Below are 23,150 nucleotides of genomic sequence, written 5' to 3' on the forward strand. Positions count from 1 at the left end.
AAATGAACCTTTATTACTGTAATAAGTGAATGTGTAATCATTTCTCTAGTAATCTACTTGATGAATAGATTAACTAATTCAATAGAACTTCAGTTTGCAATAAGAAAGACATCCAGAAATACTCCTCAAGATATCTGTTTTATTTAAACGTAGCTACTGATATACAATCTTTGTAATATCCATTACTTGACCTTTTCCTATAACCCAAAATTCATTATCAAGACAACCTGAGAGCTTCTGCCCCTTAAGTTAGTGGAAACCAGAAATTAGTTGTGCTGTATTCATTTGAGTAGCAGAATATGGGCAGAGTTATATACAGAACACTAATGAGAACATGGCAGAAAATACTGAAGAGTTTTGTAGGATTAGAGAAATGCCCACAGATGGCTATGCCATGCCTTTGTATTCCACATGTAGCATTACATTTAAAGGTCACAATTCAGCAAAGCAATTAAGCATCTACTTATATCTAATTGAAATAAATGGAAGTTAAGCATGTATTTAAGTGCGTTGCTGAATTCAGGCTTAAATGTACACAATACTTAGCAGCCCTGATAAGGGCACAATTAGCTCTTATACAGATGCATGGCATGCCTGCTAACCAAATTCAGCGGTGGGCTCTTGGCCACTAAGAACACTATTGCTTGGATCGGCAAATATGCAAATGCTAAATAAAATAAATGGCACCTTTTGGTTAAGAACTATAGGACCTAAAGTACTGATGTTCTTATTTCTGATCTCCTTCCAGGCTTTCAAACCCTTGATCATGAAGATCAGATTGCTTTGCTGAAGGGTTCAGCAGTAGAAGCCATGTTCCTTCGTTCGGCTGAGATCTTTAATAGAAAACTTCCTGTAGGACACACTGACCTCTTAGAAGAAAGAATTCGCAAAAGCGGTAGGTGCTTTATTTAGTGGAAAAAAGACCTGCTTTTATGGGTCAGCATTTGCCCTTGAAATGTTAGTACAGAATGCTTGTAATTGGTAATGAAATAGTTTATCTGAATGCTGTTCTTCTCAGTCAGCCTTGAGTGCAAAGGTCATGAGGTAAATGTTTAATCATAATTTCATTGTAAACATTATGAATTAAGCTATATCAAAGAAACTAATGTATCTCTTCAAGGGTGAGTATAAAAGAACTGTGACAATAAAATGCCATTCTATCGTGTTATTCAAATAAAGTGTCAGTTTATATGCTTTTAAATGTCATTAATGTAACAAAAGAATTATAGGTTTTTATTGCGTATGATTCAGAGGGAGAAGACCCTGCCTCTCTGGGTCAATTGGTAAGAAGGATCACGAAGAATAAAGGAGCGCTGAACAATGATGGTTGTAATGTATTTTCAGTACACATTCCGCTTCATAAGGGCTCTCAAAGGTTTGGTCTGCATGATGGAGTTTTACAGTGTCTGAACACAGTTCTCAACAATTGAGAACAACAACAGCTCAACAACAGCTGAATAGGGACTGAACACAGGTTGTTGTAGACATGGAAAAGTTCTGTATTGTGTCAGCTCACTGTACTTACATTTCAGTGTATAGTATATAGAACAGTATAAACAAGTCATTGTCTGTATGAAATTTTAGTTTGTACTGACTTTGCTAAAGCTTTTTATGTAGCCTGTTGTAAAACTAGGCAAATACTAGAGAAGTTAATGTACCCCCTGGAAGACCTCTGTGTACCCCCAGAGGTATGCTGATTGAGAACCACTGAGCTGGTGAACAGGAGCAGCTGACGGGAGTTTTGTGAGGGAGTTTAGAGAGGGAGCCTGAGAGCCAGATACACATTATTAACAGTCTCTAAATTTAGGCCAATAAACACCCCCACCCAAAATAACAACAACAACAACAAAAGCTACATGAGTAGAAAGAATGCAGACAGAAGTCCAGCAGCAGAGTGGAGGCTATCCAGTTTATTGCACTGAATGCAGAATGTATGATTACCTGCCTTGTGGGCAGGTGACATATGTGTGCATTCAATGCAAGGAACTTGTGGCCCTCAGAGACTGTGTACGGGCTTTGGAGACCATAGTGGCTGAACTGGAGGAGCTAAGGGAGACAGAGAGGTACACAGATGAGACTTTCCAGGACACAGTAGAACGGTCCCACCCCCAGTCCGACAGCCTCTGTGCTGTTGAGAAGGATGAAAGTCTTACAAAGAACATCAAAGTGGAGTGGAGGGAAATGATCCCATAGTTGAGATCCTCCTTCCAGATGATTTCATGGTATACTCTTGCACTGAGGATACCCCTCCGAGGGAGGGGACCCAAGTTATTAGAAAGAGACAGGTAATAGTAATGGGGGATTCAATCATTAGAAATATAGATAGCTGTGTTTGTGATGACCAGGAGAACCACATGGTGACTTGCCTGCCAGGTGCAAAGGTTGCAGATCTCTTGAGACATCTAGACAGATTTATGTGCAGTGCTGGGGAGGAGCCGGTGGTTGTGGTACATGTACCAGTGACATAGGGAAAGATAGGTGAGAGGTCCTGGAGGCCAAATTTAGGCTGCTAGGTAAGAGATTGAAGTTCAGGACCTCCAGGGCAGTGTTCTCTGAAATGCCAGTTAGGCAGGCAGAATTGCAGGGCCTCAATGCGTGGATGAGACAATGGTGTAGGGAGGAGGGGTTTAGATGTATTAGGAACTGGGGAACCTTTTGGGAAAGGAGGAGCTTATACAGGAAGGATGGGCGCCACTTAAACCAAAATGGAACCAGATTGCTGTCGTGTACAATTTAAAAGGTTGTAGAGTGTTTTTTAAATTAAGAGCCGGGGAAAGCTGACAGATGTGGAAGAGCACATGGTGCATCCATCTCTTAAGGGAGGATCTATTAACAGAGATTCTCTGTATGTTAGTAAAGAGGAGAGGATAGAAGTTAATAAATTACAGATAGAAGCTGAAGAGAAACAGATGAAAAAGAGTCACATTCAATTCCATCATATAATGGTAGACAACTAAAAAGTGACAAATTTTATAAGTGCTTGTATACAAATGCTAGAAGTCTAAATACTAAAATTGGGGGAACTTGAATGCCTGGTCATAAATGAGCCTATTGATATAATAGGCATCACAGAAACTTGGTGGAACGATGATAATCAATGGGAGATGGTAATTCCAGGGTACAAAATACATAGGAATCACAGAGTAGGTCATGCTGGTGGAGATGTGGCACTATAAAGGAAGCATAGAGTCAAATATAGTAAAAATCTTAAATGAATCAAACTGTACCGTAGAATCTCTATGGATAGACATTCCATGCTTGAATAATAAGAATATAGCAGTAGGAATATACTACCGACCACCTGACCAGGATGGTGACAGTGATTGTGAAATGCTCCAGGAGATTAGAGAGGTTATAAACATAGAAAACTCAGTAATAATGGGGGATTTCAACTATCCTCATATTGCCTGGGTACATGTCACCTTGGGATGGGAGGGAGAAATAAAATTTCTAGACACCATAAATGACTGCTTCTTGGAACAGCTAGTCCTGGAACCCACAAGGGGAGAAGCAATTCTTGATTTAGTCCTAAGTGGAGCACAGGATTTGGTCCAAGAGGTGAATATACATGAAATTCTCAGTAATAATGACCAGAACATAATTAAATTTAACATTCTTGTGGGGGTGGAGGGAGGGAAATACCAAAGAAGCCCACTGCAGTAGCATTTATCTTCAGAAAGGGGAACAACAAAACTATTAGGAAGCTAGTGGAAATTAAGTACAGTCACAAATCTGAAATGCCTGCAAGCTGCATAGAAACTTCTTAAAAACACCACAATACAGGCTCAAATTAAATGTATACCCCAAATTAAAAAACATAATAAGAGGACCAAAAAGTGACACTATGGCTAAACAACGAAGTACAAGAAGTGGTTAGAGGTAAAAAGGCATCATTCGAAAATTGGAAGTCAAATCCTACTGTGTTTCCCGCACAATTTAGGGCTCTCTCCTCCCCCTCTGGGAGCAATGGCCTTCTATGGGTTAATGGGACCTTTTAGCAGTGAAAGAGCCTTTACCACACAATGAATATTCTTAAACATGTACATGTATTTATTAGCAATCAACATTTATATCCTCCCCTAATCTTATTTTCCAAAAAATGAGGCCTCCCTTCAGATATTAATTAATTATGTCAGGCCAGGCATTTGCTACTTCCCCCTAATTCTTTTTATGTCAGTGTTTGTCTTTGCATTATATTTTTATCTTTCTGTGCTTTCCCACATTTCCAAAACCACAGGGTGGTAATCATTCAAACTACCATTAAAAATAGGCTTATAATACAAACCAGAGGGTGCAAGCTTACCTCCTTTTTATGCTATTAAAACTTCTAAAATATCCCAAATAGTAATTTTCTTGAGGACCCACGACCTCCATATTGCAGGGCAAAATAACCTTCCATTCCCCTCCTGGTTTCACTATATATAGTCTTGCCTCCCCCAGACTTCCCTGCCCAGTGATTGGGTTAAGAGAGTGTGTTTGCAGGACTGGGCTTTCACTCTAACCAAAATAAAGCCAAAACAGTAATCATTTTGCAGCTAATTCTGATACTTTTACTCATATTGAATAGGTCCTTGCTCCAGGAGTAGTCCCAGTGATTTTGAAATTAATCAGATTACTCAGGGACTGAGGTACTACTCTGCACGAGTAGGGGGTATCAGTATCAGGCCCTTGGATATTTGCAATGTATATAGCTTCAGATAATGTAAAGGGGAAAAAAGCATCGTTGGTACAATTCTTACATCAAAAATGTTGTAAACATTGGGCTTGAACATACAATTCAACATGCAAATATGCAAAGAATATCTAAGTTTACTTCCTCTGTATTTTGTTGAACTTATACCAGTTAGTTAGAAAGCTGCAAATCTGCAATGTTTGGCTGCAAATTTTCTCCACTTTAGAGAGGGACAGTTATTATGAAATGCAAAATGATACTTTTGTCTATCTCACAAATGCACTCTGTTTAGCTCAACAAATATTTCTTTCATACGCCATCTGCCACTGACTTATTACATGATGCTTCTAGAATCTTAAAATATTGTAGGAATTTAATGGAATATGTAGCCCAGACCCCAACAAAACTAACATAATAATATGTAAAGGGATAGAAAAATTACAGACTCTTTTTGGTGTTTTGAAGACTAAGACCAGGGGTGGGCAAACTACGGCCCAGAGGTCGGGCCGGATCCGGCCCCTCAGGGCTTTGGATCCGGCCCGTGGGATTGCCCCCCGTAGCGCTGTGGGCCCCGCGCCGCTCTCAGGGGCTGCAGCGCTTCCTGGAGCGGCGCGGGGCCGGGGACAGGGCAGGCAGGCAGGGAGCCTACCCTGGCCCCGGTGCGCGCCGCTGCCACCCCGGAGCCACTTTAGGTAAGCGGCGCCGGGCTGGAGCCTGATCCCCTCCTGCACCCTCCTGCACCCCGCCCCCCAACTCCCTGCCCTAAGCCCCCTCCCTTCACCTTGCACCCCTCCTGCACCCCTGCCCTGATCCCCCTCGTACACCCCATACCCCTCCTGCACCCCAACCCCCTGCCCTGAGCCCCCTCCCGCAGTCCACACCCCTCCTGTACCCCTGCCCTGAACCCCCTCCTGCACTCCGCACCCCTCCTGCACCCCAACCCCCTTCCCTGAGCCCCCTCATACATTCCGCACCCCTCCTCTGCCCCAATCCCTTGCCCTGAGCCCCTTCCTGCACACCGCACCCCCTCACACACCCTGCACTCCCTCCTGCACCCCAATCCCCTGCCCCGGCCCTGCATACAATTTCCGCACCCAGATGTGGCCCTCGGCCCAAAAAGTTTGCCCACTCCGGTATAGACATATGAACTGTTGTAGCATGCCTGATAGTTTGTTAGTCTACTGGGAACCACAAACTTTAGAGGAAAAATGTTTGTCTGAAAACTCACCACAACACAGCATTTTATACTGTTCACATTTTATATTATTTGGGTAGTTTGTTTAAAATGAATCAATAATTAAAGATCAATAACTCCAGATTGGAAAATAGTCTAGCACACACAAGAAATGAAATCTCACTTTAGTAACTAGTCACAGGGTCAAACTTCACAGCTGGATTATTATCTGGGGCCTAAATTTTCAAAAGTAACTAGTGATTTGGGGTGACTCAGTTTTAGGGTGTCCAACTTGTTACACCTTAAAGGGGCCTAATTTTCATAAAGCACTGAGCACCTATATTCTGAAAATCAAATTTCTTTAAGTTGTCTTAAATTGGACACCCCAAAATTAAATCAATTTTCACTTATCATCTTTGAAAATTTTAGTTAAGGTGTATATGTAAGCATAAGTATTACTAATGCAATTCATTTATATATACAAGTTATTGGGCTCAATACAGGGGTAACTGTGGAATTTAATGGCCTGTGATACACAGGAGGTCAGATTAGATGATCTACTGGTCCCTTCTGGCCTTAACCCCATGAATATGTTCTACTAAAAGTTGCAGCTACCCACTGCCATTATTTCTTGTTACAAAAATGCTAAACAATTCAGGCAAAGAAATTAAAACTATCCTAGGTAAGAAGGCAAAATCCAAGAGCAGTAAAAAATATAATGCAGAGGGGAGAACAATGCAAAACAAGCAGCAAACAAACATACAAGACAAAGTTGAATGAAAAGAAAAAACACACAAACAGAAAAGAGAACCACTGAGGAAACACAAATATAGGTAAGCAAAATTCAAAGCAGGTAAGCATATTATATAAAAGGGTAAGGATGAGAGTAGAGGGAAGCAATAATGTATCAGGAATACTTGGAGCTTCTAGAAAGGCACCAAAGACTGACCCTCTTAAAAAGAAGTTGTATATTGTTGAATTTAGTCCTTAGTCAGAACTTCAATCCATATGAGATAATTTTTAGATGTAGGCAAGTGTCTAAGTGTCAGCTAGGTCCTATTGTCAGGCTTTGATATATGTACCCATGAAAATGGGGAAAAAACTGTCTAAAAGTCGCAAGCTGTCCAATGTTCTGTCATCTGTCATGATGTTCTCTTAGAAATGGCTCTCCTCTATGAATATTTATGCTTTTCCCCCTCTACAGTTGTATTGAATTTAAAATGTTTCTGATAAAGAAACCATAGAGATCTGGTGGCGATGACCTTTCAGTATTAGCAGCTTTCATTTGATTCTTAGGCTGATGCAGTATGTTTTTATTTATTAGTGTGACTAATATACTGGGCTAAGTAGCAACACGTCTCACCAACTGCCTTGTTCGTGCCCTCAGGGTCTTTTACATAATACGATATAAAAGTTCTTTCTTTAAATGTTGCTGAAACTGAATTCCTCTCCTACATGGTACCGATGAAACCTATTTAACATTAATGAAAGCTTGTGCCTTTTTTTTATGTTAATTGATGCTTCAGAATGCATACCGCATTGCAATTAACTGGTTATTTCTGTGAAAGGCTGACATCTCAGTAATATGCCTAGTTTACTTCTGTAATTTTAAAGGTGATTTGCAGATTCCACTTATTGATAGTGCAATATTATTAAAATATTTATGAAGTGCAAAATATTTTCTCAATGGGCATTTATACACTGTAACTATGATGACAGTCATTAAGGGTCAGATTCTGATACTTTTACTCTAGCACATTATTCCACAAATAAGCCTTTCGATATCAGCATTAAGGAATAAAATGCTACTTCACATCAGTAAGTGTGGCAGAATCTGGCTCTAATTTTTAGTGAGTAGAAGAATACTTTTCAGTGTGAAATACACTATTGCCTATTGCCCTTTATCACCTGAAACCCATCAACAATGAGATATAGGCAGGAAGGGAAGTAACCACTTTATTCTAAAATATTGGTAAGAGGCTATGTTCTGTCCTTGCATGTGAACATATGGTTCCCACTGATTTCAATGAGAGTCTCTCATGTGCACTCAAAGGCAAAATTTGGCTCAGGAATAATGGACAAATAATCACTCCCAGTATTTCCAGCTTTATAAATAATAATAACAAATTATTATTATTTATTAATTACTTGTATTACTGTAGCATCTAGGAGTCCTAGCCTTGGACCAGGACTCCATTGTGCCAGGTGCTGTACAGACACAGAACAAGAAGACAGTCCCTGCCCCCAAGCACAGGCGCCAACTTTTTTTGGCGCTGGTGCGGGCTCGTGCCCCCACCCCCGGGCCAACTCCAGCACTGCTCCAAAGTCCCCGCCCCGACTCCGCCTTGGATCCCTCCCCAAATCTCCTCCCCTGCCCTGCCTCCTCCCCCCAGCGCGACACGTTCCTCCTCCTCCCCCCTCCCTTCAAGGCTTACCGCGCGAATCAGCTGTTTCGCAGCACCAAGCGCTGGGACGGAGGGGGGAGAAGCAGGACGCAGCGGCACACTCAGCGGAGGAGGCGGAGTGGAGGCGGAGGTGAGCTGGGGCGGGGAGCTGCAGGTGGGTGCAGAGCACCCACCAATTTTTCCCCATGGGTGCTCCAGCCCTGGCACCTACGCCCCCAAGAGCTTACAATCTTAGTATCAGACAAGAGACAACAGATAGGGGAGTGCAAGGAAACAATGCGGCATTACTGATCAGCATGACAGGCAGTACTCTAAACATACAAGCAGCCCACGTGTTGTCAAGATTTTTGTAGGCATCATAATAAAGGAGAGTTTTAAGGAGGGATTTGAAGAGGACTAATGACTTAGCTTTACAGATGTTTATGTGGAGCTGCTCCCACATGTGAGGGACAGTGTGAGAGAAGTTACATTTTCAAACAAACACCTTTATACTAAGTGGTTAATAGAGGCTGGTAGCTTGGGCCAATCGGAGATGAGAGTTGACTCCTTGCTAGTGAATGTGAGAGGATAGGAAGGGATAGGGCCTTGAAAGTGAAGACAGGTAGCTTATGTTTGATGAGATAGAGAAGGAGGAGCCAGTGGAGGGATCCCCAGAAGGAGTGACATGATCAAAGTGATGGGCTAGGAAAATGATCTTTGCAGCAGTATTTTAAATAGACAGGGCCGGCTTTAGGACCTGTAGGGCCCGATTCGAATACCCAGCAACAGTCTGGGTCTTTGGCGGCACTTCGGCGGCGGGGCGTCCGCTCCGCGTCTTCCACGGCACTGAAGGATCCCCCGCCTCCGAAATGCCGCCGAAGACCCGGAGCGGACCCCCCACTGCCGAAGTGCCGCCGAAGACCTGGAGCGGACCGCCACCGGGTGAGTAAAAAAATTAAAAAGGCACCTAAGGCGCGGGGCCCGATTCCGGGGAATCAGCCTAAAGCCGGCCCTGTAAATAGATATCAGTGGGGCAAGATTGTCTTTGTCAAGGTCAGAATAAAGGGTGTTGCAGTAATTGAGACACGAGATGAGAGCCAGGATGAGAGCATTAGCTGTGTGGATGGCTAAGAAAAGCTGTATCTGAGAGATGTTTTTCAGCAAGACTTAGATATGACTGGGATGTGAGGACCTAGAAATAGTTCTAAGAAGAAGATAATGCCCAGGTTATAGCCCTGAGTGACGGACAGGATGGTGGTGTTGTCCACAGTGACACAATTTTTAAAACATGTTCAAAATGGAATTCCTGAAAAAGAAGAAGACAAAAACAAGCAAATAAACACAACCTCTTTAAAACAGGATGATTTAACATCTTCCATAACATTTCACTGCATTGTAATACACACAGCCATGGGTATATACAGCATGGGAAAATTCTGTTCATGAATATTTCAGAGCCATCTGCCACATGAAGTAGCCAATTCCATATTCCTGCATTATAGCTAGATAAATAGGTGTAAGAGTTTAATTCGTATTTATAGAGGCAGGGGAATACAGCATTCTAATTGCAATACGCAGGGAATTTTCTACTAAATTTGCACACTGAGATAGATCACAGAGAACACAACCGCTTTCCATCTATATAAATACGTTTCCCAAGCTGACTACTACTGTATGTTTATATAAATAGACCAGAGTCACCAAAACTATCTAAGGGAGTTATAAATTATAACTCCTTGCCAGACAGGCCGTCTTCCCGACCTGCAGGTAATTCCCCCAAAGGAGTGTGTATGGTGTTTCCAACACCACCTTCCCTCAGGGGTTTCTGCTGAGGTAGTACTGAAAGTGGGATGAGTTGTGAAACAAGTCACAGACCTGGCACATAAAATTTCTAGGAGGCGAGCTGGGTTGCTGAGGGGTGCACATTTTAATTGCTGCCCAGGGAAGCCCCTCTGATTGGGTGCTTTCCCATCTCCTGGTGAAGAGTAGCCAATCAGGGCTGCTGCAGGAAGGAGGCAGAGCTCTATTCCTCTCCCCTCAGCAACCTGACACCATTCTCACAGGCGGGTAGGACAGGAGCATCATTTTCTATTTCACAGGGGGGAGAGTTGCTTCCCCCCAACCTTGGTTTTCCCCTTCCCAGACCTGTCCTAGCTCCGTGCCAGTTGCCTCTCCAGGGCTGGGGGGGCTGCTGGGGGGTGGCCTGGGCTGGGGCTCCTAATCTGCATGTTGTCGGTGCTGCTCCTTCTGCTCACTGGCTGGACAGGAAGCAGCAGTGGCAGCCTGGGCTGGAACTGACCGTGCAGAGTGGGCCTGGCCCCAATCCTTGCCCCAGGCTGGCCATCAATGAGATACCCTCCCCAGGCTTGCCACCCCCTACTCCCCGGGATAGGAAAGCCATGCCATGCCACCACCCTGCCCACATCCAGGATGGGACCGCGCTCCTCTCCCATGAGCAGCTGTGGCCTCAGCAGGAAGGGGGGATGCTGAAGTGATGCCCCTGGGAGGAGGGAGCTAAGGAGCCCAGCAGCCCATGCCAGCTCGGCTACCACCTCACTCCTGTGAGCAATGGGCTGCTTCCTCTGCCCCCCAATTCCCTCCCTGCAACACCCAGCCTGGGAAGTGGGAAAGAGGACTCTATTGCAGCCCCCTCAGGTCTGCAGTAGGAACAGAGGTGGGGCTGTGGGGACAGAATTGATGGGTGGCAGACTGGGGGACAGGATTGATTTGGGGGGGGGGGAAGCCAGAACTAATTGCTGAGCATGGGATGGGCAGATGTGGGCGTAATAATACCCTCACTTTTCCAAACCATGTTAAGCTTTGGTCTGCAGTTGTGGTTCCATTTGAGCCACACTGGTGAATGCAGAGGAGATGCACCACTTCCTTCACTGGTCATGACTTCTTCTCAGCTAATGCCTCTCCCTGCTCATCTCCCTAACAGTCACCTGATGGAGGAGAGGTCATGTGTCCACTTTCTGGTGCTGCAACCTCTCTACTAAGTCGACTATGCCCTGCCAGGGTCTACACCACTCACAGCCAGCAGAGACCCTGGGTGTATCTGCCCCAATGATTATAGGGTCTTGTGATGCATTTCACTGTTAACGTTCAAATAAAATAAAAGTCAATGTTTCCAGTGAAAGTTTCTGAGTCTGGAAAACAATTTTGACAGACAAGATTCTGTGAAAGATAAGTTATTATTTAGTGAGTAATTAATACATTTTGTTTTCCATAAAACAACAGTTCGTTTACTGCTAGGATTAATATCCACTGGCACCTTCACACTTATCCAGATGAAAGATCTTTTCATCCATATTAACAACACAGTCTTAGTCATTGTTAATTAGCACAAAACATTCTCCCTGGTAGAAGTTTTTTTTTAAAAAAAAAATCTAGATGTCATAAACACTTCTCTAAAGCTTACCTTCAGGTAGGTCTGTTTAATTTTTATTATTGAAAAGAGGCAAATGAAAATAAACACATACAGAAAATGTAGCTTCAACAACAGTGATAAATACTGACTGGCTACTAGGGAAAGGAATACTCATTTTCTCTGGTTATTTTAACCAACTAACTGCTAAGGGCCTGAAGCTGCAGACCCTATGCAGACATCATTCACATTGCCTTCAAGGAGTGTTTCGCTAGTCTAAGAATTGCAGGACTAAACCCTTAAAAAGCAAGATAAAAATCATGTATATGAAACCATGGATATTAATGAAGTTGTACAATAGGTAAAGTGGGCTAGACAAATAAGAGTCTCTGCTTTGAAGAGCTTTCATGAAAAGATTTCATGAATATCTCCCATTAATGACTTGATGCAACTTCTAGAGAAGTCAGACTGTAAAGCTCTTCAAGGCAGAGATTCTTATTTGTTTAGGACACTTTACTCATATATTGAAGTCAATTAAATGACTCCATAGAAGATAGATCAACCCTTATAGGCCCAGGTCTGTATGATACATGACATTACAAAATGGCAAACAGAGTGGAGCATGTTCTTTGTAGCTGGATTGCTTCACAGAACAAATGGGACTAGCAGAAGATTTTTGAAAGAGGGAAGAAAGGGTGGCTGGTGAATATTAATTGGGAAAATGTGCCTACAGGACAATATATAGTACAGATTTCTTCTACATCTCATTGTACAGATTTTTTTATAAACAAAAGTAAGAGCTAGCTTATTTTTTCTGTTCTCAGTGAGGCCAGAAAGACTTTTAAAAATCAAATAAAAAATTTAGAATAAAACTACAAACACAATATGTCTTGGCTTCACTTCTAAACTGCAAACTGCCGCAGTGACATTTGAGAAGGACCCATAACTCCCCCTAGTTACTATCCAAAAGCCACCTTTAATCTGCTTCATAAGCACCTGAAGGGAGATGAGACCACCTCTACCTATTTCATAATAGCAATTAAAAAAACCAAACCAATCAGGCATTTTAAACATTTCTCTCTGTTTTTTTTTCCTGATGGGGGTTTATTAAATCCAATCTGAAATATTTTCAGTCCTATAAGAAAACAGCTCCCTCTTGTGATGAAACAGCAGTTAGTGCATGATGAAATAGTGCAGAAGAGGTCTGTAGAAAGATGAATAGAACAAAACCAGAAAAGCCTCTTCCACTGGGGCTTATAATTTTACACTTTTTAGCTAACAATAGTCTCTTGCTTCATTTGACTATTGAAACATTTCAAAATTCTATTCTTTTTGGTATCAACATAAGCATACTCTCTAATATTATAACACTCCTCTTCATTCTTTCCTCCCTTTCCTGCTTATTATTATTTTACTTATTATTTGTATCACAGTGGTGCTGAGATCAGGGCCTCATTGTGCTAGGCACTGTACAGGCATATACAACTTGTCTACACTTAAAACGCTACAGCGACACAGCTAGGGTGACTAGATGTCCCGATTTTATAGGGACAGTCCCGATATTTGGGGCTTTTTCTTATATAGGCTCCTATTACCCCCCACCCCCTGTCCTGTTTTTTCAAAATTGCTGTCTGGTCACCCTAGACACAGCATAGACATTACCTACACCAATGATAGAGATTCTCCTATCAGCGTAGGTAATCCACCTCTCTGACAGATAATAGGTCAGTGGAAGAATTCTTCCATTGACCTAGCACTGTCTACATATGGAATTAGGTCAGTTTAACAATGCCGCTCAGGGGTGTGGATTTTTTCACACCTCTGACTGACATAGTTAAATCTATCTAATTTTGTAGTACAGATGAAACTCTAGGCTATGTCTACACTACAGCTTATGTCAGCATAATTTATGTTGCTCAGGGAGGTGAATAAACCATGCAGACATCTACCCCAGAATGAGAGGAGTGTAAAATGCTACCACATCAGAATGGTGGTGTTCTGTACCCACTTTGCACAGTTAGAAATGAGTACACAATGTGGTAGGCAATAGAGAGATGGGCCCAGGAGTGCACAGCACAGCCCCAGAGATGAGGAAAGGGGTGGGCAAAGGTGGCTTTTGGGCTCACATAGATCTGGGTTATTACATCTATGGCTGGTCTCCTGCTGCTCTAAGTCATGCCCAAACTGTCAGTGGGCAGATAAGGCAGCCATGGATCAGAGAACGTGCAAGGAAACCCCAGCCATTTCCCCCTATGTAGGAGCCACTAGGGAATCTCTCTACCATGGGATGATCTTTCCATGGCCACCTATGCCTGCTTTAGATCCAGATTCCACTGCTGGCATGGTGCAGAGTGACTACACCCTTCCCCAGAATTGGGACCTCTGATTGTTGTCATTTTTACTTTGCTTTGGGTACACTGTGTATCAGAGAGGCTGAAGAGAACAGTGCAGAAACTCATCACTACCAACGCCAACTATTCAAAGCTCAAGTCAGCACCCCAAAAAATGTGACTGGCTGAAAAATCATGAGATTTTAGAATAAAATACATTTGGGGCTCCTTTTGTTTGCCTTCTAGCTTTTGAGACGTTGGGATACCCTCTGGTCATGTTTTCAAGCTTTTCTCCACAACCATAAGGGCATAAACTTTTTGAAAAAACAAAAGCTGGGATTCTCATATAATCACTTGACTGCAGAGGCTGAAGTACCAAATGTCATGAGACAATCAGGAGAGGTGGCAACAATGGAAATTGGGGGAGAGGAATGAGTCAGGAGTGGGAAGGAGGCAGTCTTGCTAGGATTCTCCCTTCCCTCTCCAATTTTCCATGTTCTCAATCAAGAAGATGATGGTAATCCAATGGCACAACAAATCTGGACATGTTTTGTTTGCTCCCAGACCTTCATGCAGTCATTTCTGAGCCATTTGCTTCCAATGGGGAGTTCTTTCTGTCAAACTCCAGTGCTAAATTGTACAGATCTTTTACATTTTTCAATTTTCATATGAACTTTGGCATTTAATTTTGTCATATTTAATCATAGTGGTACTTTTAAAAAGCATTCTCTTTCTAAAGGAATAGATGGACCTGAAAGCTTAGCGAAAACAGCCGTTCAACATTTTAAATAGCTAACTCGGATAATGATGAGAAAAATTACAGTGGAAAATTAGAGGCTCTGGCTGTAGTTCATTGTTTTTGAAGCCCCAAGAGCGCAATTAACTCACATATGACAAGCGGATGCTCATCATACATTTCTGCTTAATTGATTCTGACCCTTCTCAAAAGGGCCTGACTATGTGAAAACTTGTGATAAGAGCTTCAGTATTGCAGTCTGTAACCTGAAATTAACACAAGTGGTTAATGTTATATGTTTAATTACGGTGTGCACCATGGGTTAGATTTACTCTCCAAAGAGTGTGTTCTTTGTTGCTAGTTTATTCCAAACAGTAGAAATGTTTATTCCTATAGCAGCAGAAAGTGACTAATCATCGTTTAGTCAAGTGACCTCTCAATTTTTCTATTTTGCTTCCTGTGGATTTGCATCCACTGAGTTTCACTTTGACTTTTCGGGTTTGAACAATCTCCAAACCTCAAAGCAAAATGTGACTAAAACTACAAAGTTTAGCTTCCTTTTTGTGTAAATCATGCAAAACCACAGTGGTTTCCACACAAAACCTTAACTTTTAGCCAAGATTAGCTCAAAACTCAGAAATGTGTTTCCTCCTAGTGGTTGGGATAATTAAATAACAAGTCACAAAGTTTTCACTTACGGAAATAGAATAGGATCTCTTCCTTCAAACCTATGGGGTTAACTGCCCTGGCATTGCTGCTGCAGAACCACTGGTGTGGAATTCTAAACACACCCCAGAAGTCCACCATCAGACAGCATCAGGCAGCTGTATTAAGCCATCTTGCAACAGCCCTATTTGAATATGGAAGTTATAATGCACCCTGCTCCCCTATAAAAAAGGCATGAATTCATTGGGCCTGATTCTCAAGTACACTAAGTAAGTAAGTAAGTAAGGCACAGTGTAAAGGAGACAAAGTGGGTGTGAATGTAATTTAAGGTCAGAGTGCTGTAAAGGGGCCTGAGCATAAATAAGAATCAAGCCCATGGTCTCTAGACCCAAGAGTCCTATACAAATATATCATACTTGCTCTAAAAGAAAGGGCAGGAATTGAGCATGGGCTTCCCTTTTTTTCTGGGAGAACACCAGTCTCTTAGATTAATGGATCAGCTGAGCGTGGCACAGTCACAGGTTCTAAGGGGGTTGGGAAGCTAGTAGCAGCTACATACACTTCTTTCCCTACTGATTGTCTAGGATGCTCCTGTTTGGTTTGGCCCAAATAATTATCAGAGAGCCAGAAAGTGTCATTGTTCCTTGGTCCAAATACCTTACAGATGCAAGTGTCACACAGCATAATGCTCTTGGCTCTGACCCCAAGGGTGATATAATAATAATAAATGGAGATAGACCTATCTCATAGAGCTGGAAGGGACCCTGAAAGGTCATTGAGTCTAGCCCGATGCCTTCACTAGCAGGACCAAGTACTGATTTTGCCCCAGATCCCTAAGTGGTCCCCTCAAGGATTGAACTCAGAACCCTGGATTTAGCAGGCCAGTGCTCAAATCACTGAGCTATCTCTCTCCCCTTAAGGTACATCTACACTGCAATAGAACACCTACAGCTGGCCCATGTCAGCTGACTCAGCATCACAGTTTTGGGCTGTTGGGTATAAAATTGCAGTGTAGATCAGGGGTCGGCAACCTTTCAGAAGTGGTGTGCCAAGTCTTCATTTATTCACTCTAATTTAAGGTTTTGCGTGCCAGTAATACATTTTAACATTTTTAGAAGGTCTCTCTCTATAATATATAACTAAACTATTATTGTATGTAAAGTAAATAAGGTTTTTAAAATGTTTAAGAAGCTTCATTTAAAATTAAATTAAAATGCAGATCTTATCAGTTTAGTGTGATCCTTGCCCTTGCTTTTCCTTAATGAGTTTTCCAATGTCTGGCACATATTTGGATAGTTTAAACTGCACACAGGCTTCTGAGTTATCAGTTGTTAACTGACTCTGAGAGGGACAGAGGACAGATTTCATGTGTGAAAATACCTGTTCACACAGGTATGTGAATCCAAATACTGAAAGCATTGCAAATGCAATTTTCTTCAAACAGTTAAATTTCACTGGCAGGGACGTCCAGCAGGTCAGAATAGAGGCCCATGATCTCTCTCAGTAGCTTTAAGTGCACTCCGCAGATCTCCAAACTTTGATAGCCACAATTCTGAGCTTTTTAACTGAATGAGCTGCATTTCAAAATCTTCATCCACTTAAATACAGACAAATCCAAGTCGTTTTCGTTGAACTTTTCAGGTTTAATTAGAAAAGAAAGCATTGGGCCAAATTGCTGGAAATCTTGAAATCTGTCAGAAAATCCTGATTCCAGTTCTTGCATGTACATTCCAATCTCATCAACACTGACCGTGCAAAATGTGCCGATAGCTCTTTTATGTGTTGGCAGTAGCAGAAAGTCGAAGTTTGAATATCCCAAGAAAAAACTGCTAGTTTTACAACGAATGCCTTCCAGGCTTTATAAAGATTCAGAATCGTTTGCCCTGCACCCTGGAGACGGAGGTTGAGTTTGTTTAGGTGAGCGGTGATGTCAGTTAGAAACATGAGCTTACACAGCCATTTGTCGTCATCCAGTTCGGGGTAGTTTTGTCCTTTTTCCGACAAAAAGGCCTTGATTGCATCAAAACAGTTTACAAAGCGCACCAAAACCTTGCCACGACTTAGCCACCAAATGTTCCTGTGAAGTGAAATGAACGGACATCTAACTTTGCTTTCTTAGGAGCTGACATTTTGTCAAATGTACCCCTCAACTCACAGTGGGGGGGGGGGGGGAAATTGCAACGGAAGGCATGCACAACGTCAAACGCAATGTGCTGTTCCACGTGACGTGATAGTGATGTAGGCAGAAAATCAGGACTTAAAAATATCCCAGTACAGTGGCACTGGAACAATTGTTAAGGTGGGGGTGCTGAGCTGCACCCCCTCTTGCCCCTGTCTGCACCCCTCACTGCCCCAGGCTGGGGCCAGTGGGCCACAGCTGGGGGCGGCTGCAGAGCCCCGGGCTGGTGGCCGGGACCCCAGGATGGCAGCAGAGCGCCCGGGACTGGTGGCCGGAACCCGGGGCTGGCAGCAGGCTGAGCGGGGGCTGGCAGACAGGACCCTGGATGGCAGGGGGCCAGCGGTAGGACCCCAGGCCGGCAGCAGAACCTCCAGGACCAATGGCCGGGACCTGGGCAGTGTGAGTGCCGCTCAAAATCATCTCACGTGCTGCCTTTGGCACGCGTTGCCATAGGTTGCTGACCCCTGGTGTAGATGTTCAAGCTCGGGCTGAAACCTGGGTTCTGGGACCCTCCCTTGTTGTCGGTCCTAGAGCCAGGACGCCAGCCTGAGTGTTTACACTGTAATTAAACAGCCCCTTAGCCTGAGCCCTGTGAGTACAAGTCATCTGACACAGGCCAGCTGTGGGGGTTTAATTGCAATGTAGACATTCTCTGAGAGGTTTTTCTGGGACTGATTGCAAATGCAGGGGCTAAGGGATTACTTGGCAAGCTGCATGTATTGGATGCAGAAAGCAACTAGAAAGCCAGCAGACAGACAGATGCAATCATTAATGTGGCCCTAAGAGAGAGAGACAGAGATTTTGTGGGCACAGGACTCGCTGGAACGGCAGGCTTGGAAACCATGAGCAAAGAAACTGCCTCCTGTTGTTTGTTCCTACTGTGTTCACAGAAACAGGACTTTGTGTACATTCTTTGGGAGTCAACAGGATTTCACTAAAGAAATACGGACTGTCACCAATTTCTCCTTTAATGGAAACAACCTAGCAAAGGCCCAAATATTTGGCTAACTGCTTAGGCTAAGAGGGCCACAGATAAAACTATTTATTTTTAGTACATTTTAAAAAAGTCTTTGATTATATCACTGAATTTTTTAACAGGTATCGCTGATGATTACATAACCCCCATGTTTGGTTTTTATAAAAGCATTGGAGAACTGAAGATGACAGAAGAAGAGTATGCTCTACTTACAGCAATAGTTATCCTAACTCCAGGTAATTTCTATTTCTAAATTAAATATTTGACAATAATTTTTACATACAGGAAATCATAAAAATGACTTGCCTATAGCAGCTGAATAAAAATTAAGATATTGTTGCTTATCAGAAAGGGCTTTTCTTTTTGCTTGTATGGAAAATTCCCAAGTGTTGATGATATACAGTAGCAAATATGTCCTAACATTCCATTGCGATTTCAGTGGAACATCAGAACTTTGAAAGGAAGCTGCCACATCATGTATACTGTGCTAAAGAACCAGCAGCAAGGGATTAAGTCTTGAAGAACAAACTCTGGCTGGCATATCATAAGTACATGGTAGAACACCTGCAGGCAGAAGCAGGGGGAGGGAAAATAGCAGTTTTTTATGTTGCAAGCCCCATCAGGACCAGGATTTTCTCTTTTCTATGTTTATATAGCACCAGTGCAATGGTGCCCCAATCCCAATTGAGGCCTTTCAGTCCTACCACAATATAGTTACTATTATTACTACTAGTTCCTATTCCAGCTTTCACCAAAACATACAAAGAAGCTTTATGGCACCAAAGGCCTTCTATCACAGGAGTGGAACAGGAGAATTCTGGGACAAGGCCTAGAGGTCATAAAATGGCTGGAATAGGGACCAATTGCTTATTCACATAACTTGGCAGTCACTCCCATTCCAACATGCAATATGGCAAAAAACAAGCTCTAAGTACAGTTCTTATTGGTGCCCATGGATCAGTGTGTATAACAAGCCAGGAGAGGCTAAGCCTCCCTTGGCACAGCCGCCGCTGACCCAGATGCCTGGGCCGTGGTGGCCCCGCCTCTTTCCCTCCCTGCTGGGAATGGGCTTCCACAGGAAGTTTTTGCTTATTTATTATGCGCCATGCAGGTTCACAGAATCATAGAATCATAGAATATCAGGGTTGGAAGGGACCTCAGGAGGTCATCTAGTCCAACCCCTTGCTCCCGGGTGGCTGAGGAGGCGGTGTCTGCTACTCAGCTTCCCCGGTCCCTTGGACTCCCCAGGGAACATAAGAATATAACATAAGAACGGCCATACTGGGTCAGACCAAAGGTCCATCCAGCCCAGTATCCTGTCTACTGACAGTGGCCAATGCCAGGTGCCCCAGAGTGAGAGAACCTAACAGGTAATGATCAAGTGATCTCTCTCCTGCCATCCATCCCCACCCTCTGACAAACAGAGGCTAGGGACACCATTCCTTACCCATCCTGGCTAATAGCCATTAATGGACTTAACCTCCATGAGATTACTGATGAATCGGAAGCTGAGTAGCAAATACCGCCTCTTTAGCCACCCGGGAACCTGCCACTTGCCGGTTCCTCCTCTCCTCCCCACTCAGCCCCCTCCCTGCTTGCCTGCCACCGCTCACCGGGCCCTCCTCCCACAGAGGAGGGACACGGCAAGCGGCAGTGGGCCAAGCAGGGAGGGGAGAGGAGGAGGGACGCATGCAGCGAGTGGGAGGGGGCTGAGGAGAGGAGTGGGGGAGGAGGGACCAGCGAGCAGTGGCTGTGGAGGCCAAGCAGGGAAGAGGGGGGAAGGAGAGGAGGGTCACACGCGGCGAGCAGGAAGAGGGCTGAGCGAGGGAGAGGGGAGGAGGGAGTGGCGGGGAGGCGAGTGGGGAGGAGGGACTGGCGAGCAGCAGCGGGGGGGCGGCGAGCATCGGGGAGGAGGGGGGGAAGGAGAGGAGGCATGTCCATGATGAGTGGAGAGGGGACCCAGCTGGGGAGGGGGCAGGGCCTGGGGCAGAATGGGGGCAGGGCCTCGGGTGGAGTGTGGATGGGCCTGCGGGTGGAAAAGGTGGGATGGGGAGCTAGCCTCCCTGAGAGGAAGCTTCACCCGCCACCCATGGTGGTGCCAGGAGATGGCCTGGAAAAGAGTCTTTCCCCGCTCTCCCCCCCGCCTCCAAAATTAGATGAAAAAGGAAAAAAATGAAAACCAATAAATTTTGACCAAAAGCTTTCAGCTGAAAACCAAAAATCTTGATTTGTAAATGCTACCATGTTGCTGCATGCAAGATGTAGTTTGGATGATTCATGCCCTCATTCTCTTCTATGGGCCAGTCTCCCTGGCTGGCCTACATCTCTCATGATACATGACTTCTTCCCCTCTTGGTGAGTCATCACAATGCATCGTGAGAGTTCCTGGTTACAGTGCATCATGGGAGATGTAGTCAGGTGGGGAGCCCAGCCCATAGAGGAGAATGGGGGTACAAGGCACCTGAATTACAATGCCTCAGAGGTATGGTGAAGACGTTTTCTAATAAAAAGCTTTTAGTGTTTGAAGTTAAAATGATCCATAGACAGCAGAAACTTTTCACAAAAAAGATTGTTTAGTTAAAAATCCAATTTTAGCTAGAAAAACAGTTTTGATGGGAAAATGTTGACCACCCTTGCTTAGAGCTTTGTGCTGGTCTTCTGTCCAGGGATGTATTTCATACTAAATGAGTAAAAGATGAAGGATCAGCTTTGTTTTATTATTTCATTTGTGTGTGTATTTTCCTGTAATCAAAAGAAGCAAACTAAAAAGAGGCCAAGTTATTGTCCCCAGAAGACCAAGCACTGGCATGAGAAGTTTCTGCCTGAAAATTAGGTTTTTTGCTAGTTATGATTGGTTGCAAGAAGGGAGTATGTATTAAAAAAAGCAGTCTCAACCATAATTGCAACACTAGGGCTTGTCTACATAGTGCATTAATGTGCACCAGCTGGGGTGTAAATTCTAATGCACAACACACACTGATGAACTTTAGGATCCACAGGGACAATTAGTGCACGGCACACTGGTGCATACTAGAATTCACACCCCCGCTGATGAGCACTAATGCATCATATAGACAAGTCCTGAGACTCTTATGCTTCCTCTTGCCTTGAAACATTCTTTTTGGCAGGTTTGACTGTTGCTGTATGCTAGGGTGAAAAGGTTTAATATTACTGTACATACTCTAGACTGCAGTCCATCCATTTCTCATAAGAGATTCAGAGAAGTGTTTGCAATCTACAAAAATGCATATTTACTCATTATTTTTTCCTTATTCTTTTCAAAACAAACCAGATCGACAATACATAAAGGATAGAGAATCTGTGGAAAGACTTCAAGAACCGCTGCTTGAAGTTCTACAAAAACTCTGCAAGCTTTACCACACTGATAACCCTCAACATTTTGCATGTCTTCTGGGCCGTCTTACAGAATTACGGACATTTAACCATCATCATGCAGAGATGCTGATGTCATGGAGAGTGAATGATCATAAATTTACCCCTCTTCTCTGTGAAATCTGGGATGTGCAGTGATAAATATTTTTAAAGGACCAAATAGCATTTATTTTCATAGAACTACTCAACAGTTATTTCTTTAACTTTTCTTTATTTGTTTTTTAAAGAAAACACACAAAGGATTTCATACAGAAACTTTGTTCATTATGTACTGAATGTTATGTAACTATCAGCCTTTCACATGTGAATATAGAACAACTTTCCCTGTATTTATACTTTCAGATCAAAGAGATAATCTTCAGCATCACTGAGATACCCTATTAGTTCCTTCTGAAATGATTATATTTTTCAGTTATTTCTTTTAAAATGGGTGATGCAGGTTTTCATAATATTTGTTCATCACAGTACTATTATGCTTGACCTTTTGTATTAAAGGACATTGTTCAAATATTTACTGTAATAAACCAATGGAAATTATTTATGCCACAACATACTTTTATCTTTTAACCATGAAATGTGTTAATTTGAGATGTCCAAGCTCTTATTTGCTCAAATGGGTGGACAACCAGTTGGCTGTAACAAATGGAAAGAGCCTCAAAACAGACTATCCAACTATTTCTTGCATGCCATAAATATGTAACTTCTTGTTCTGTTTGCATTATCAATATTCACAAGTAAAACTGAGATAACGTTGTGTATTTTGTGGAATTCCACCATAGACTATCCTATTTTACAACAGGTTACATAACAGAAATAGCTATCCATGATCAGCAGCTCTGAGCTAAATCTCACTATTGATGTCTTAAAAGCAGGTATCATTCTTAAAACTAATACAATAAATGTAGCACTAATTTTATGGGGACTCTATAAAGGGACACTGTCAATCTGAAAATCACAATCCTCTCTAATGTTACAAGTAAAACCCAAGAGTAGTATAGCAAATGTTACATGGAAAATAAGTATTTTTCTCTACTTTCTCCAATTTGTTTACTTTGTGGATCTGATGGCACTTTCTGCCCCGTAACTTCCACTATTTTCACTGTTTAGTCAGTTAACCAGTTTCACCTCCTATTTCTGCAGGTCTCCTTCACAGCAAACAGGGGAAAGAAAACCCTTTTTAAAATATGAAAATGCAATTAGAAAACCATAAAAATTGCCAAGATGGGGCTATGGGGTAGTGTAGTAACAGAAACTAATTTTAATTTTTTTAACT

The 23,150-nt window shown here is 43.0% G+C and overlaps 1 protein-coding gene across 2 annotated transcripts in view; it reads left to right on the top strand.

The window, feature by feature from the left end:
* Positions 1–22,015, top strand: part of NR1H4 (nuclear receptor subfamily 1 group H member 4) — a 64,948-nt gene extending 42,933 nt beyond the window's left edge. For both annotated transcript variants that reach the window (XM_065420536.1, XM_065420544.1), the window contains exons 7-9: positions 749–895; positions 18,607–18,720; positions 21,777–22,015. In XM_065420536.1, coding sequence (XP_065276608.1) covers positions 749–895; positions 18,607–18,720; positions 21,777–22,015 — 500 coding nt within the window. The remainder of the gene's footprint in view (positions 1–748; positions 896–18,606; positions 18,721–21,776) is intronic.
* The last annotated feature ends 1,135 nt before the right edge of the window (positions 22,016–23,150 follow it).

The sequence above is a fragment of the Emys orbicularis genome, chromosome 1 (genome assembly GCF_028017835.1).
Source record: "Emys orbicularis isolate rEmyOrb1 chromosome 1, rEmyOrb1.hap1, whole genome shotgun sequence".
NCBI classification, from domain to species: domain Eukaryota; kingdom Metazoa; phylum Chordata; order Testudines; family Emydidae; genus Emys; species Emys orbicularis.